Raw genomic sequence first — 15,152 nt, forward strand, 5'->3', positions numbered from 1 at the left:
ACCCCTATTCTCCCTGAAGTTACCCATGCATGGGTACCCCTTTAGCTTGTATTCTAGGGGGCAGGTGGAGGAGTTAGATTTACTTATGAGCTTAGAGATGTAGCATGATCTTGTGAGGTTTGTATTCACACAGTTTGTTCTGAATATCTTGTATGGGTGGGAATGAGCACCAAGTGATGTAGTGGGCTGGTTTCACCACCAAAGCTGTGCAATTGTGGAGTTAGCATTATATAAGACCTATGCAAAGTACCTGTGCCAATTTCCATATATACAAATGCATGTGAAATCAGGAAAATAAAAAAAACAGTCCACTGTAACAAGCTGCACTGAGAGCTGAGAACCATGAAATATAATGAAATATAACTGACAATATCTCAGTTTGCCATACTCAAGTATTACGTATCTACAGAAATATACATTTACCATTTCTGTTGATGTGTATTTAGTAAAGCTTAAAGCATTCCTGTAACACTTATTCTGTTATTTCAAAGAAGTTTTTCATTTTGAGCCCTTTATTTTGGCAAGTGTTCTATAGCTGCATTCTATGTTGTAGCCTACCGATGTAAATTGTGTAGTAGATTAGTTTACCTCCCAACCTCTTATCCAGTACAGGGTTGTGGTTGCGTTAGCATAACCTAAATTACAAAATAAATGGTATCTATATGTCAGTTTCTCACAATCTCGTCCAATAGATAATGAATGGATTTACATAACCCTCTTGAGGTCTCTGGGTGAAGGTTCAAGGGGTTCCATCTGCAATGGTGAAATTAAGTGGAATATAGATATGGGCTAGTAACTATACTCTACTTCAACCAGCAGATCTATTAGTGACTAATACAGAACAGTTTATTTGACACACATATATGACATATTGGTCCACCTACCGGTGAAGTGGAAGGATATAGCTCACTCATTTATATCTGTTTGTACAGCGCGGCCTCCGGACGCCAGAGGGCAGTAATATTATAAGTAATAAAACTTCTAGCGAAGAGGACGGAGTCGGTCTGCCTGTCATCGAAAAGCCCCCAGTTAGTACCGGACAGGGTTGGCAAAGAAATACCTCCAGGCTGGGAAACGACAGTTTGTGGCGGAGAAGGAAACTCCATAGACTGAGGGCGAAAGTAGAGACGAGGGGGAGAGGCTCTGCCGCTGGAGGTAGGCGAAACTCTGCTTCTGAAATCCGGCGTGCTCGTAGGCCGCACAAATTCTCAGGTGCTTCACTGTGTGCAAGGATAACCGCCCACTGCCCGGGCTGGACTTGTTCGCGGGCCGAGGCAGGTGAGGGGTCCCTGAAACGAGGCCATACGGGGGCAGGGGGTGTTGCCCGTCCGCGCAGTCCTTCGGGGGTTTGGCCGACTCGCCCATCTGATGCAATCGGACATCACAAGCCTGGACTCGGCAGGCTGTCAGATAGGCTAGCGTGACTGCCTGGCCCCCGTAAATGGGAGTTTAGCTAGCCGCCTCTGTCAGGCCATTTCATCGGGACTAACCGCTGGCTAGTTAGTTAATGGGTCTGTTTGCTGGTAATCTGGCTGTGCGGTTGCCGGACTAAAGGACCCGTCGTGGAGGCCTCTGCGGCAAGGTGGCTGTTCGGCTGGGCGTAAGTTCAGCCTCTAAGGGTTTCCGTCTGGTTGTCCCAGGCCCCGTTTCCCTGTCAGTATGATTAGAGAAATATTTGGGGCATTTATTGAAAGTTATGAGATGCATGTTTTTTCCCCTTTTCATCTTATAGTTTGTGGTTTTCATTTCTTTAAAATACGGCTGTATTGTCCAGTTATAAGTTTGTAGCGATTTGATTTAGAAAACTTCAAAAAACATTTCGGTATCCTCTAATGGGTGTTCTATTCTAACTATGGACTTGATGTTATAATTACAAAGTAAGATTGTGACTTTTCTCAGAAGTTGAATCAGGTTGAGTGGGTTTCTTTTGTTTTAAATGTCATTTCGTGGGGGTGTGAGAAGCCTGTCACCTCTGAATCGACATGTTGGCTGTCATTAACGCCTCGCATAGATCGCCTGTGCTGATCTGGGGGCTTCGCTGCTTGTACTGTGTGTTGACTGCGTCGAACTGAATGAATTCTCGGTCGCATGTCCGTGTACTTACTTGCCGGGTAAGTGTAATATGATCGCGTGTATTCCACACGTGTGGTGGGGATGGAGTTTACATTTCATACCAACTATACGATTGCGGTTAAAACTACATAAGGCAACTGTTTTACTGAAACTACTCGAGAATATACCCTTTTCACTGGCCTACTGAGCTATAACAGAAATAAATGTTTATTTCTCTGAGTACCTTCCTGGCTGTACATATTTTGAACACGGCGCAGTACGAGATGGACGGTGATGAAAGCTCATGATTGTTTTTTTTTTATCTCGTACGATTCTGTCAAGTGGGTAAAGGTTCGGTATCATCACGCTGATTTTCTGAGGATGGTAGGCTTGGCAGGCCCAGTGGGAGGAACTACTGGTTCTGGGAGTTTCGTTTTCGTCTCTGCCCGCCGCACCAATCGATGGCTGTTGGAAAAAGGGAAGTTCTCTCTTCGGCTATATCCGACATTGTTCGGCACGGTTTTGGTCTTGTCACCGGACTTCGGACTTTCCAGAAAAGTCGTCCGGGTTTTTTTTGCCGTCGTTGAAGTCTGAATGAAAACTGCGATTTCTGAGCCGTGTTAGTAACGAAGGCTACGCAGAGGATTTTTTTAAAATAAGCTTATTTTGAAACCGTCTAAAAGCCGCTTCTCCTGTGGCAACGCGGTGCACTTAGTGTGTGCGATTTTTTAAAAAGTTATTTCAAGTTACAGTTGTTTAAGGTTACGTCCCTATATCCCTTGGTGTGCGCCGCGATACATTTGATGGACTTGTAATGAGCCAGGTAAACGGGCCGTTAGACTTCGGCTGCCGCACACAGAGAGCTGGGGGTGTTTGTGTGCTGTGTGTCCGCCTCTTTAGCTTGAAATCGTATTACTAAACCTTGGGTCATAATTTCAGTTGTTTGATCCATACCCTATGACTGCTGACGGTGAGATCATGCCTTGTTCTTAATGCCATGTCATGCAACAGTTTGCATGTGACCCAATTTTTGTCAATTTGTTTGGCAAAAAACTTGAGAGAAGAGCTCTTTGACATGCTAACTTTGCCATTAAGTCGCATCACTAGCTCAATTCAAATAAAGTCATTTTTGTAGTTTTAACGTTTTACATAATTTGAGATTTCAAATTCCTAGAGCATCCTAATCTAAACATTTTTGCATAACTTGAAAAAGTGATGCTGCTTTAGTGTGTACTCTACTGGCTTGTTCACATAGTACCGATGTAACTTGAACCACATAGCTGGCTCTAAAACTGAGATGCTGCTGAAAGGCCTGATTATCTATATCAGGTGTGTTGAATTAGGACTGCGCCTAAGATCTGCTGGGTGGTAGATCTCCAGGAGCAGGGTTGGGTGGCCCTGCTGTATCTTGATTGTTGTGGTGAGAGTTACTTAGTTTTGGAGATTTTAGCTGTAGAAATGTCAGTCGTCTTCTGAATATAATGGCATTCTTTCTGCGGTGATTGAAGCACCAGAAACTACATTTGAAATTCAACAGCAATGTGTCTTGCCAGAAATCATGACTTGGTTACTGAAGATAATCTACAGACCTTGTTGTGAGTAGTTTCATGCAGAAACTATTTTCTTTCTACCAAACGCCATACACCAACCATGCCACTGTGTCTAAGATGCATTTGGTAGGGTTGGGCCGATATCTGAATTTGCATTATTGACTATTGTGGCAAAAGTATATAGATTATTGATAATATCTAAACGTGATCACTTAAATCAAAATGCAATGCAAAACATATGTATTTTTCCATCTTAACTGTATTTCTAATAAATGTTTTGGTAATAAATATACAATCTACAGAAATAACCATGTGATGTTTTATTTTAAAGAAAAAAATCACAAAGTAGTGCTTAAGAGACAAAAATCATTGAGTTAAATGGTACTTTTTAAAACATAAACACCAAATACATTTACAGGTAAACATAAGGTATGTGGTCAGCAGCTGGTCCATCAGAACACCTTTCCCTGCATAGATTATGCTGCTGTTGTGTTTCTTGAGGCACTTACCCACCAAAATTCAGGAACCTAGTTCTGAGTTCCTGGGCTGTCTTGACCCGGAACTTTTGTAGCTCCTGGCCGCTTTGGTGTGTCGCTTTCTCACTGCACAACAGGAATCTGGACCTTAGGCTAAACAAGGCTAAAAAAATTGTTAGTAGTTAGTTACTGGGGGACCGATCGCGATCATGAAGAGACACAGCCTTTAGTTTGTTTTAGTTATATGACCCGCAGTATGTTTATAATTAATTATTAAATCTGGCCAACAGATTGAGCTTTTATTTCTGACAGAATAAAAGAATGATGTAATGTCATTCCACTAGCAAGTTTCATGACCAATCATCATTGAATAAATTTTCCAATGCAGAAATAAGGAAACACAAGCAAAAAGGTATGGATTAATTTCCCGGGCACTTCTGCATAACTTCCACGTTAGTGCCGGTGCCTGTGGTAACTCAATTGGCAACCAATCGCTGCAAGTCCCTCCCCAGTGGTACCTCTGAGGAACTACAATTGGACTGAGTTCCTGCAGTGAGAACACAACAGAAGTTCTTAGTTCCAGGGAAAAAAAGTGCTTGTGATGGAAAAGTGCCCTATCTCATACACCAGTTCTCGTTTTCTTCGGGTGTTTCACATGATATGATGATGGATTAAAAAAAAAAAACAGATGGGGGGTGTATTTGCAAGTTGCATTGGTACACCTTGTTACAAAATTTAATTGCACCCTCAAAATGGTCATAAAATGCAACGAAATGGTTGTAGTCTGGAGCCCAGTGCTTATATAGCTCATATTACGTTTTTGTTTGCGAGCAATCCATAGGTAATGTTTCTTAAATTTCTTATTGTGTATTTACAACTCATGACAAAAATCCAAAAACTACTGAAGATGCAAAGCGTTCTTTTCACCTTTTTCCCATTTGAAACAGGAGTAGGAAATAGTTTTAATAGCTTAAATAAATAGCACACTGGCAGTGGTCATTATCTTATAATGAAGGTAAACGATGCTCAAATTTGGGAGTTGAATAATTATGAAAAAAAAACATTAAGATGGGAAGCAATGCTTTAGTGTGGATTTTAGGCGAGAAACTTTACTTTGCTAGGTTTTTTCTGTGTATGCAGTGGACATGCAATTTGCGGCATCTTTTTAGCAGGATGTGCTTATCACAGTACTGCAATAAAAAAACAAGTCTGCACAATATCACATTGTGATATACAGTAAAACCTCGGATTGCGAGTAACTTGGTTTGTGAGTGTTTTGCAAGACAAGTAAAATTTTGAAGTAAATTTTAACTTGATAAATGAGCGAGGTCTTGCAATACGAGTATTACGTATACACTTTGTCTGCCTAGCATCACGTAATCACAACTGAGCCAATGGTTCTTCTTTCTCTCTCGCTGTGGGATTGTGGGTAATTGTTTCTCAGTTGGCGTGCCTCGCTCATATAGTCACAGTTTAGTAGAAAAGTGCTGAAAGAAAAAGATTCCAGTGAGCCAACAGATAGCAGTGATTCCGTTAGTTATAGTGAAAGTCGTCCTACTAAATAACCCTCCTCTTCTCTCTCTCGTCTCCCTCACACCATCCATGATTTTTTTTCAAATGTAAAGTGCAGGTTAATTTGTTTTATGTATTTTTACTTTCTATTTTGTATTAATCATTTTTATAAGAATATTTTTGGGTTGTGGAACGAATCATCTGAGTTTCCATTATTTCTAATGGGAAAATTCGCTTTGATATATGAGTGCGTTGGATTACAAGCATGTTTCCGGAACAAATTATGCTCGCAATCTGAGGTTTTACTGTAATTGCAATTATATGCCACATGCACAATAAACACAGAGGCTTTAGATGACTTGTATAAATCTGAGTTAATTTATTATATTTATTAAATTCTGCTAGCAGACCACACCACATGCTACTGTTTTGGTATATCATGGAAGCAATAAAGACTGACTGGTGGTGAAGTGAGAGACAGCTTAACAGCCATGAGATCTTTTGAAAGAGGAGATTTTGTGGATGAACAAGGTTAAAAAAAGATTTGTGGTGTGGCGGTACTTTTTGCAGTTTAAAGTCCGATACATTTATTAAATACAATGGTACACCACATTTATGCAGATTACTAACTTTACACAATACAGGTCTCATTAATATTTTAGGTGTTCTGCTAATCTGCTTACCAAATTGTGGGTGTAAGTAAACGTTCGTTTAGTACAGAAAAGCTGGTGTCTGGATAATGTTTACATCTATCCTCTTTTTTTTTTATCTGATAATGCATTTTAGCCCAGTGGAAATAGAATGACAATGAGAACACTTTCCATACATTTTTTGATTATATTGATATAGTTGGGGAAAAAAACAATATGATTGGATATAGACATCAATGCTAGAACCTTGGTGCTTGGTGAACTGTTAGTAGTAGTAGTGGTAGTAGTAGTAGTAGTAGTTACTTTCACTAAGACAATATTGTTGCTTTTGCTTATTGTTGGCAGTTGATCATAACCAATACTGCTAGCTCACCTAGCACCACTGAGCTTGCTAAAATTAGAGCTCAGCCGTGGTGGATGCCATTGATGTTTACATCCCATCACATAGTGCTGGGATGCGTGTGCCCCTGACAATCCTCTGCCTAGCAATACGGTTGGTGTGTGGTGTTTGGTAGAAAGAAAATAGTTCCTAAATGAAACTGCTCACTAAAAGGTTTGGATTATCTCAAGTAACCGGGTCATGATTTGTGGCAAGAGATACTGCTGTAGAGATGTATTTCTTTGGTGCTTTAATCATGCCGTGCAGTCCAATTATATTTGCAAGAGGACTGAGATTTCTACGACCAATATGTCTAAAATTAGGCAACTCTCACCACAGCAATCTAGATTGATAAATAGAACTACAGCATAACTGAATTTTTATTTTATTTTTTTATTTTTATTTTATTTTTCAGTAAACTGCCCCATTAATGTCGAACGGGATTGGTGCTGTTAAACCAGCTGTTAGTCAAGATGTGATCACCTGCCTATCGCGGAAGTTGCGTTCCAGAAAGACCACATTATTATTTTTTTTTATAGTTTAAGCCTTAAAATAACCCTCCCGCACGCTTTAAAAGCGATAGGTGAAAATCCGCAATATAGAAAGACCATATAAAGAAACATTTTTTTTGTAGTTTATGTCTTAAATTGTACGCCTTCAAACAAAACCCAAAGTTCACAAAAAGTTTAGCCACAACAATCAGACCATAAGCAAGAGAATTGTGAATACGTTGGGGAAAAATCCCATATAGCGGGGGCGGGATAGCTGAATCGCATTATAGTTGGGGATCACTGTATAGGAGTTGATTAAAGTAGTGGTGTGTGGGGTTTAACCGGCTGTTTGCTGGGCATGGAGATCACCTCTGTCAGGGCTGTGGTTGTATGATCTTGGGGGTGATCTTATGCTGGCTGGCCATCTGGCCTGGTGTATTGATAGCACTCTTGGTGTTTTGCAGCAATCATGGTGGGTGAACGCCGTAATGGGAACCTGCTGGTGCAGCTGGGTCCTAAGCAGCAGGCCTATCCCGAGGAGCTAATTCGGCAGCGGCGCACACACGATGGTCAGACAGAGTACCTGATTCGTTGGACCCTGCTGCCCATAGAAGATGGAGGTGGTTCTGGGGGCGGGTCTGGTGAAGCTGGTGGCGGTGGGGTGGGCAGCAGCTCCGGCTCTGGCGGCTGCCCGTCTGGGGAGAACAAGGCTGAGAACATCCTCATGTGGATGTCTGCAGAGGATGTTTATGCCAACTGTCCCGCCTTGCTCGGTAAGCGCAAAGCGGATGTCCAGCGCCCCCTGGAGGAACAGCGGCCCAGCGGCGAATTTCCGGCCGACGTCACTTTCGACGAAGTGGAGCTCTCCGACATGAAGGATGATGTCAAGAACCTGGTTCGCCGTGCCCGCAAGCAGATGGCCAAGAAGAGTGACCTGGCCATCAGCATCACGCACACTATTCACGTTCTGAGCGCCTATGCTAGCATCGGCTCGCTGGTGGGCGTGTTCAAGGAGACGGGAGCACTGGACCTGCTGATGGAGCTGCTGTGCAACAAGGAGAGACAGACACGTCGAAGTGCTGGCAAGATGCTCCGCGCTCTGGCTTCACATGATGCAGGTTTGCCCCTCCTCAATCCTTTACTGTCACATCCAGCTAATACTGATTTGGCTGTTGGTAACTGCATTATCCCAAGAAGTCAACAGGACTCCTTTGGATGGTTTCTGACGTCAGTGAAAGGTGATTTAGCCTCAGAATCACTGCATTTTAGTTGGTTGCTCACCTCAAACAATATTTATTTATAGAAGTTCATAATATTTTGGAGTAAGTGAAATTACTTGCTTCATATGATTTAGAATAATGTAACCAACTGTTACCAAATCCCATTGATTTAATACACTAACATTAGTCATTTAGCCTAGCCTACTTTTCATCACATGGGAAAGTGAAATATGACCTGACATGTAGGCTAAATGTGACTTTTAACAGAAACGTGAAACATAATAATTGCTGAATTTCATCACTATCATTTGTAATATATCTGTTATCATGCCCACCTGATGATCTTTAGACTCCCTATCCAGGTGCTTATTGTCTTATGATGGGGTTATGTTCTGGTGAACCCATCATAAGTGTAAAATATTGTTCAATATGAATTTAAGTAAACAAATACTGTCACTGAATAAGTAAATAATTAGTTTAACTGACTAAATATCAGTAATTGAAAAGTAAACAATACAAGTTTATTTGGTTAAATACAGAAAAACAGTACAGTTGTTGAACTCTGTATTAGATGTTTATACTCTTTATCGCTACAGAGACTGGAAGCGGGAGCCACTGGCTGCTGCCATTGCCCAGGTGTCAGTAGAAAGTACAGCCCAGGGACCAATTGGAATTCAAAGATAACTTCTGAATGTGCCTCAATATTGCACAGTTGCAAAGCAGTCTGTGTCTTTTTGAATCACCTTGGATTGACTCTGGAGTGTCAATTTGGCTGCTATGTTGGGTGTCTCTCGCATTCCTATCAGATAGCTGCATATTTGTGGCGAGTCGAAGATGCCTCTGTGGGTAACTGGGGAGTACGGCTGATGATGTGGAGCCATCGCGGTTCTGGAAGCTGCACCAAGCCCGTCTGGCTAAGGTGCTAGTCATGCACCTTAAGTGGCTAAATGACTAGCCCTGTCATGGAGGCCTAAAGTCATCCATGGTGATAGTGGGTCTTACCAGTAAGCTCTCCAGCTCCGGCTTATTCACTGGTAGAGAATGGGCTGCATAGTTTGTGTTAGTGTCCGTAGGGAGGTGCCCATTTTAGAGGTGGTTCCTTTGTAACCATATGAAGTGTGGAAACAGCCCCTTGATTGGCAATTTTCATTTTATCAGTTATGCGGCTCTTCATAGTGGCTGTGACCTTGGCTGGTGGCAGTGATCTGATGCAGTGTCAACTCCAGGCTGATAGGTCTTTTCTTGTCCTTAATGTCCATCTTGCTGCAGCAACCCACCTAACCAAACTTAGATTGTGTGAAGGTGGTAGATATGTCTTCCCGTGACTCAGAGTGTGGGGGATCTCTAAGAGCGCCTCCCTCTGACTGTAACCTGCTTCTCCCACAGTGTTCCACATACCATGTTAGGGCACGTCACAATGCTGAGGTCATGTGCATACTTTAATCTCTGCTGCTACCCTTGTTACATGATGAAGTCTGTTGCTCAGGCAGCTTCCATTGTTTTAGTAAACCACTGTGGCAGTCAAACAGGCCTATTTCTGTCATTTACTTTTCTAACCAAAATCAAAACCTTGAGGAATGTCCTTATTGCCTGTCCTGATTTGTGCACTGGCTGTTCTGATGTAATGGCATACATTTAAACAAACAAGCAAGGAAGTGGAGACTCAAAACACTGAATGCCATGTAATCAACACCTCATGGGTCTATTGGGATTCGGAGCAAAAAAAAAACATAATTAGCAGAAGATTACTTCATGGCTATTTCCTCTCTCTGGTGCTCTCACACTACCCCCATATGAGCTCGGGGTCCCTTTCAGCTGATGCTCATGGTGCTGCTGGTCTTCTCCCAGGGAGCCGAGCCTACGTCCTCCTGTCCCTGAGCCAGCAGGATGGCATCGAGCAGCACATGGATTTTGACAACCGTTACACACTCCTGGAGTTGTTTGCAGAGACCACCTCCTCAGAGGAGCACGGCATCTCCTTTGAGGGGATCCATCTACCCCAGGTACTTTTGGGCTGTGTGTGTGTGTTTTGTCTCCCATATGGTGCAAGTTATGGTGCTTTATCGCCCTCTGGTGCTCTGCCCTAGATTCCAGGGAAACTCCTCTTCTCGCTGGTCAAGCGTTACCTGTGTGTAACGTCCCTGATGGACAAGCTGAACACCGTGGGGACAGAGTCCAGTTCAGAGAGACAGGAAGGTGGAGTCTCTAGCTCTGCCTCTGGAGCCGGCCTCCAGACGGAGCAGTCACGGGTGCAGCGTGAGTTTGAGTTCACAATGGCCATGGCCAACTTGATCTCAGAGCTGGTTCGTGTCATGGGCTGGGACCGCAACCGGCAGCCTCCCCCCGAGAGCCTGGCACCCGGTGCCAGTGAGGAGGAGCCCCCCCGCACAGCCAGGTCCATCTTCCAGCCCCGCTTCTCTGCCCCGCTGCTGCCGGCTGCCTCACCACCCAAGAAGAAGGTGGCTAACAGTTTCAAAACACGCGCCGACTTTGCTAGCCGCTCCGCCTATGTGGAGTATGTGCAGGAGAATCTGAAGGGCGGTATGCTGGTCCGCATGCTGGAGGACTATGAGGAGGTCAGCGCCGGTGACGAGGGTGAATTCCGCTACAGCAACGATGGCTCGCCGCCCGTGCAGGTATCTGTCCTTCATGTCTGTGGGAAAAATATGAGATTGATGAGGTTTTCTTTGAACTTGGACTGCATGCTATTCCTCGGCCCAGCCTGGAACCCTGTTTAGTACAGCTGTTCATGTAGGTGCCTCCATGTTAGCTCAGCATCAGCAAGTGGTGTAGGCCGGTTCACATGGGCGGTCCAATTACAGAAAATACCTGGCCCCTGTCCGCGGCCCTCAGTTGGTCCCTGCCTCGGTCAGTTTTCATTTGGTCCTCACTGCTTTTCAGCACCCGGGGAGCAGCTTGGATGGTGTACAAGAGTTGATCAAAAAACAATGAGAAATCAAACATTAGCCCTGAATTTTCAGGGACCATGTAGAGTATCGTAAGTTTTGTTCTAGCAAATATGGCGGCCCACAGCCTTATTTTTGAGCTAAATTAGTTTTAATCCTGGTCCAAAGTAAGGATCCCATTAGAAGAATGGTAGGGGGTGACTGGGGTTTTTTCATGCTGATTGGTTCCTCCTGTCTGTCATTCCCGCAAGACAGAGTAAACCCTGTGCTCTCAGAAGCCACTTTCCCTGCTTGTGTGAGCTATATTGGTCCCTGGCTCTCATGTGGGATGTACTTTTCTCATTTCCTGAAACAGGTTAGTTTTCTACATTTGATTCTGTGTAGTGTTGAACCAGTGCTGGCCCCATTCCACGCGAAGGTTGTCCAATTCCAAGGCTCCTGTTATGTCATGCTGCCTATTGTTCCTCCTTGGTTCTGAAGGACATGTTCTCTATGTTGCAGGTGTACTGGAATTCCCTGTCTCGCACTTACTGGGTGCACTGGCACATGATCGAGATCCTGGGCAATGGCAGCAGTGGGCAAGCAGAGAAGGAGACCCAAGAGAAAGCCTCTTCTCTTACAGAGACCCTCAAACTCACTGCTTGTAAGTCTCTTTGATTTTCATTACCGTTGCTCTTTTGCAGCCAATCAACTTTGAGCAGATTTCTTTGGTCCTACCTGTTAATGGATCTAATGGATCTATGGGGCTTTGAGATGCAGTGTTTGTGCAAGTCTACGTCCTCTTTGGCGAAAGAGGAACTATGTTAATGTCTGAGTGGCAAGTGCTGGCTCTGGTCTGACTGCCTCTTACTTTTGTGGCAGTGAGCCAGACGTTCTTCTCCAAGCCACCCGGGGGGCTGTACTCTCTGCCCTACCTGGCCGACAGGCTGCGGGAGGACAGCGGCACGCTGAGCCGGGCTGAGTGGTGGGAGATCCTCTTCTTTGTCAAGAAGCTGGAACCCAAGCAGCAACAGGAGCTCTTCAGCTTGCTGAGGCAGAGTCTGGATGATCAAGTAGGGCTCTGGACTGGCTCACAACACTTTTAACAGTATTTAAACATGAAAGAAGTTAAATAAAGCTAAAGCAAAGAAAATGCCTCTGGCCACAGCATCTGTCAAATAAGGGATGGCAGTCTGTTGTACGTGTGTGTTTTGTGAACACACCCCTATTTCTGTGATCGTAGATTTCGGAGTTGGATGAGGCAACTTTGATCCAGGTGTCGGTGCCGAGCGAGGTGGCTCACAAGCTGCTGAGATATCTGAAGCAGAGCCTGCCACTGTCCTGCCTGTGCGATCTGTTGTGTTCACACGCTTACGTCAAACACTGCCTGCGTCGCGGTGGGCCCGGCGATGAGCTGCTGTCCAACGCCCTGAGCCCCATGGAGCTGGGGGAGCGGTGTCCTGTGGCGGCCGCCTCTTCTCATGCCACTCTGGGCTCTGTCTCCAAGAAAGCCAAAAAGGACATCCCACTGGAGCCTGGCGCTGGCTATGATACCGAGAGCGAACTGCCCAAGGAAGATGACCCCAAGGACCCAGAGGAACTGGAGGAGAAGATAAAAGGTAACCCCGCCTCTGCCCCCCCCAACAATCTTTACATAATTTTGTTATTATGAATGTTGTTTGATTATTTCCTCTAGGTGTTCAGTGGGTCAGTGCCATCTCTGATTACAGGGACTGACGTGCCCATGTGATTACTAATTTGAGCTGTAGATGTCTTAGTAAGTTCTTCTCAGTACCAAGAATGCAAAGATCGTACTTGTGATCCTGGCAAGAGCGGTCCTGCTAACTTGCCTCTCAAGGATAAACTTGGGGCACAATGAATCATGGTATTGTTCTTGATTGGCGAGGGTATGACTGATGCATCCTTGATATTTGGGGTGAGGCAAGAACAACATCCAGGGATTTTTGCCGTCCTCTGTACTTCTGTTATTAGTATTGCAACTCGTCTTCGAGAATGGAAGGTGATGTAAAATGGGTATGAGAAAACACAGGTACAGTCAAGTACTCATTACTGAGAAGCACCCATTGTTAATCTAATTTTCCTACCTAACAGTCTTGCAGTAACTGGTGTGTTCTCTCTGTGTACAGTTTTCAACAATCCCAAGATCCAAGGCAAGAAGAGTTGTTTGGAGAAGATGGGGGAGGTGGTGGACATGATCAAGAAGAATTCTTGGGACCTCCGGCTACAGTTGGCTGGCATGAGGGTCATTTTCAAGCTGCTGGACGAGGAGGGGGCCCAAGAGAGGAGCACCCTGAGGTCGGACTCTGCACAGACCATTCGGTGAGGGTTCGGACTGCTCTTGGTGGCATAGAAACAAGAAAATGAATTCCAAATTCATAATGCTGCAAATCATATTTTCTTCTTTTCACCGTTCTCCATACAGTGATAAAATCCTGAAGTTGCTGGTGGAGGTGCTGGGTTCTGATTCCTTATGGAATGTTCTGTCTGGCCTGCGGCTAACCCACGCCCTCATGCAGAAGTATGAGTGGCGGGTCTCCTTTGCCACAGAAGGTGGAGTGAAAGCCATTCTGTCCTGCATGCAGGAGTACTTCATATCCACCCAGGTCCAGCAGATTGCCCTGGCGGTAAGTTTTCAGGCATGCTGATGGGTATGGAGTGTGGTTTTTGTTGTATAGATAGAACAGTATTTCATAGCTACTAATTTCAGAAAGCCATCATGTTCTGTGGCCAACTGAGTGATTTATCTCCCAGGCATTGAAGGTCATCACGGGGGCCAGCAAGCACGACCCGCACAGCATAGGCGGTGGGCTACCACTTGCAGAGTCTGGAACACAAATGATGCTTGAAATCTTTGCCAGCATCGGCTCTGCCACCCCTGAGGGTTCCAAGGGGCTCTTGGGTGCCATCCCTGCTGCGACAGAGCTGATGCTCAATACACCGGGGTAGGTGGATGTCAGTGTGGAATACTGCCTGGAAGGCAGTCTGCTAGTGTGATTCCAAGCCCTTGAAGTCCCCAGAATTAATAGCATACAGTGCATCACCTCTAGGTACACATTACTCAAGCTGTTAGATGATATCTAAACTGTTTGGGGCTGCAGGACTGGTGATGGTGACCTATGAAGTGATGGTGACCTGCTATGACGCAGTGTGGCTCTTTACCGCATGATGGTCCATAATGCTAGTCAAAGAAACATTGTAGTTTGAGTTTTCACCATTAATCAAGTGGTTTTTGGCAACCGTGCATGTTCTGCTTTTTTTAGCTTGGACTGTAAAGTACAACCCCAGTTCCAAAAAAATTGGGCCACTGTGCAAATTGTAAATAAAAACAGAATGAAATGATATGGAGAATGATATTGCGATCTCTTAAACCAATATTTTATATGCTCCCCATAACAGAACATAGAAAACATATCAAATGTTCAAACTGAGAAAATGTATCTTTTTAAGGACAAAATAAGGTAACTTTGATTGTCATGGCAGCAACATGTCTCAAAAAAGTTGGGACAAGGCCATGTTTACCTCTGCGTGACAACAGTCTGTAAACGTCTGACGACTGAGGAGTTTTAGCAGAGGAATGTTGTCCCATTCTTATCTGATTACAGGATTCTAGTTGCTGAACTATCCTAGGTCTTCCGTGTTGTACTTTTTATTTTATGTTGCGCCAAATGTACTTAATGGGTGGAAGATCTGGACTGCTGGCAGGCCAGTTCAGTACCCAGACCCTACTATAACAAAGCCATGGTGTTGTAATTGATACAATGTGTGGTTTTGCATTGTCATGTTGGAAAATTCAAGGTCTTCCCTGAAAGACGTCGCCTGGATGGGAGCATATGTTGCTCTAGAACCTGGATGTACCTTTCAGCATTGATGGTGCCTTTACAGATAAGCAAGCTGCCTATCCAATATATACTAATGC

General features: G+C 44.3%; 1 protein-coding gene across 5 annotated transcripts in view; it reads left to right on the top strand.

Moving 5' to 3' along the window:
- Nucleotides 1-968: 968 nt before the first annotated feature.
- Nucleotides 969-15,152, top strand: part of LOC125738351 (cullin-9) — a 36,442-nt gene continuing 22,258 nt past the window's right edge. For 3 of the 5 annotated variants that reach the window (XM_049007216.1, XM_049007219.1, XM_049007220.1), the window contains exons 1-10: nt 969-1,155; nt 7,575-8,228; nt 10,179-10,333; nt 10,418-10,966; nt 11,738-11,879; nt 12,098-12,288; nt 12,459-12,834; nt 13,363-13,555; nt 13,659-13,860; nt 13,988-14,178. In XM_049007216.1, the coding sequence (XP_048863173.1) occupies nt 7,580-8,228; nt 10,179-10,333; nt 10,418-10,966; nt 11,738-11,879; nt 12,098-12,288; nt 12,459-12,834; nt 13,363-13,555; nt 13,659-13,860; nt 13,988-14,178 (2,648 nt within the window). In that variant the 5' untranslated portion in view covers nt 969-1,155; nt 7,575-7,579. Of the gene's footprint in view, nt 1,156-1,250; nt 1,601-1,866; nt 2,876-7,574; nt 8,229-10,178; nt 10,334-10,417; nt 10,967-11,737; nt 11,880-12,097; nt 12,289-12,458; nt 12,835-13,362; nt 13,556-13,658; nt 13,861-13,987; nt 14,179-15,152 lie in introns of those variants that run through there. The other 2 variants (XM_049007217.1, XM_049007218.1) reach the window with 2 other exon arrangements.

The sequence above is a fragment of the Brienomyrus brachyistius genome, chromosome 3 (assembly GCF_023856365.1).
Source record: "Brienomyrus brachyistius isolate T26 chromosome 3, BBRACH_0.4, whole genome shotgun sequence".
Classification (NCBI taxonomy): Eukaryota; Metazoa; Chordata; class Actinopteri; order Osteoglossiformes; family Mormyridae; genus Brienomyrus; species Brienomyrus brachyistius.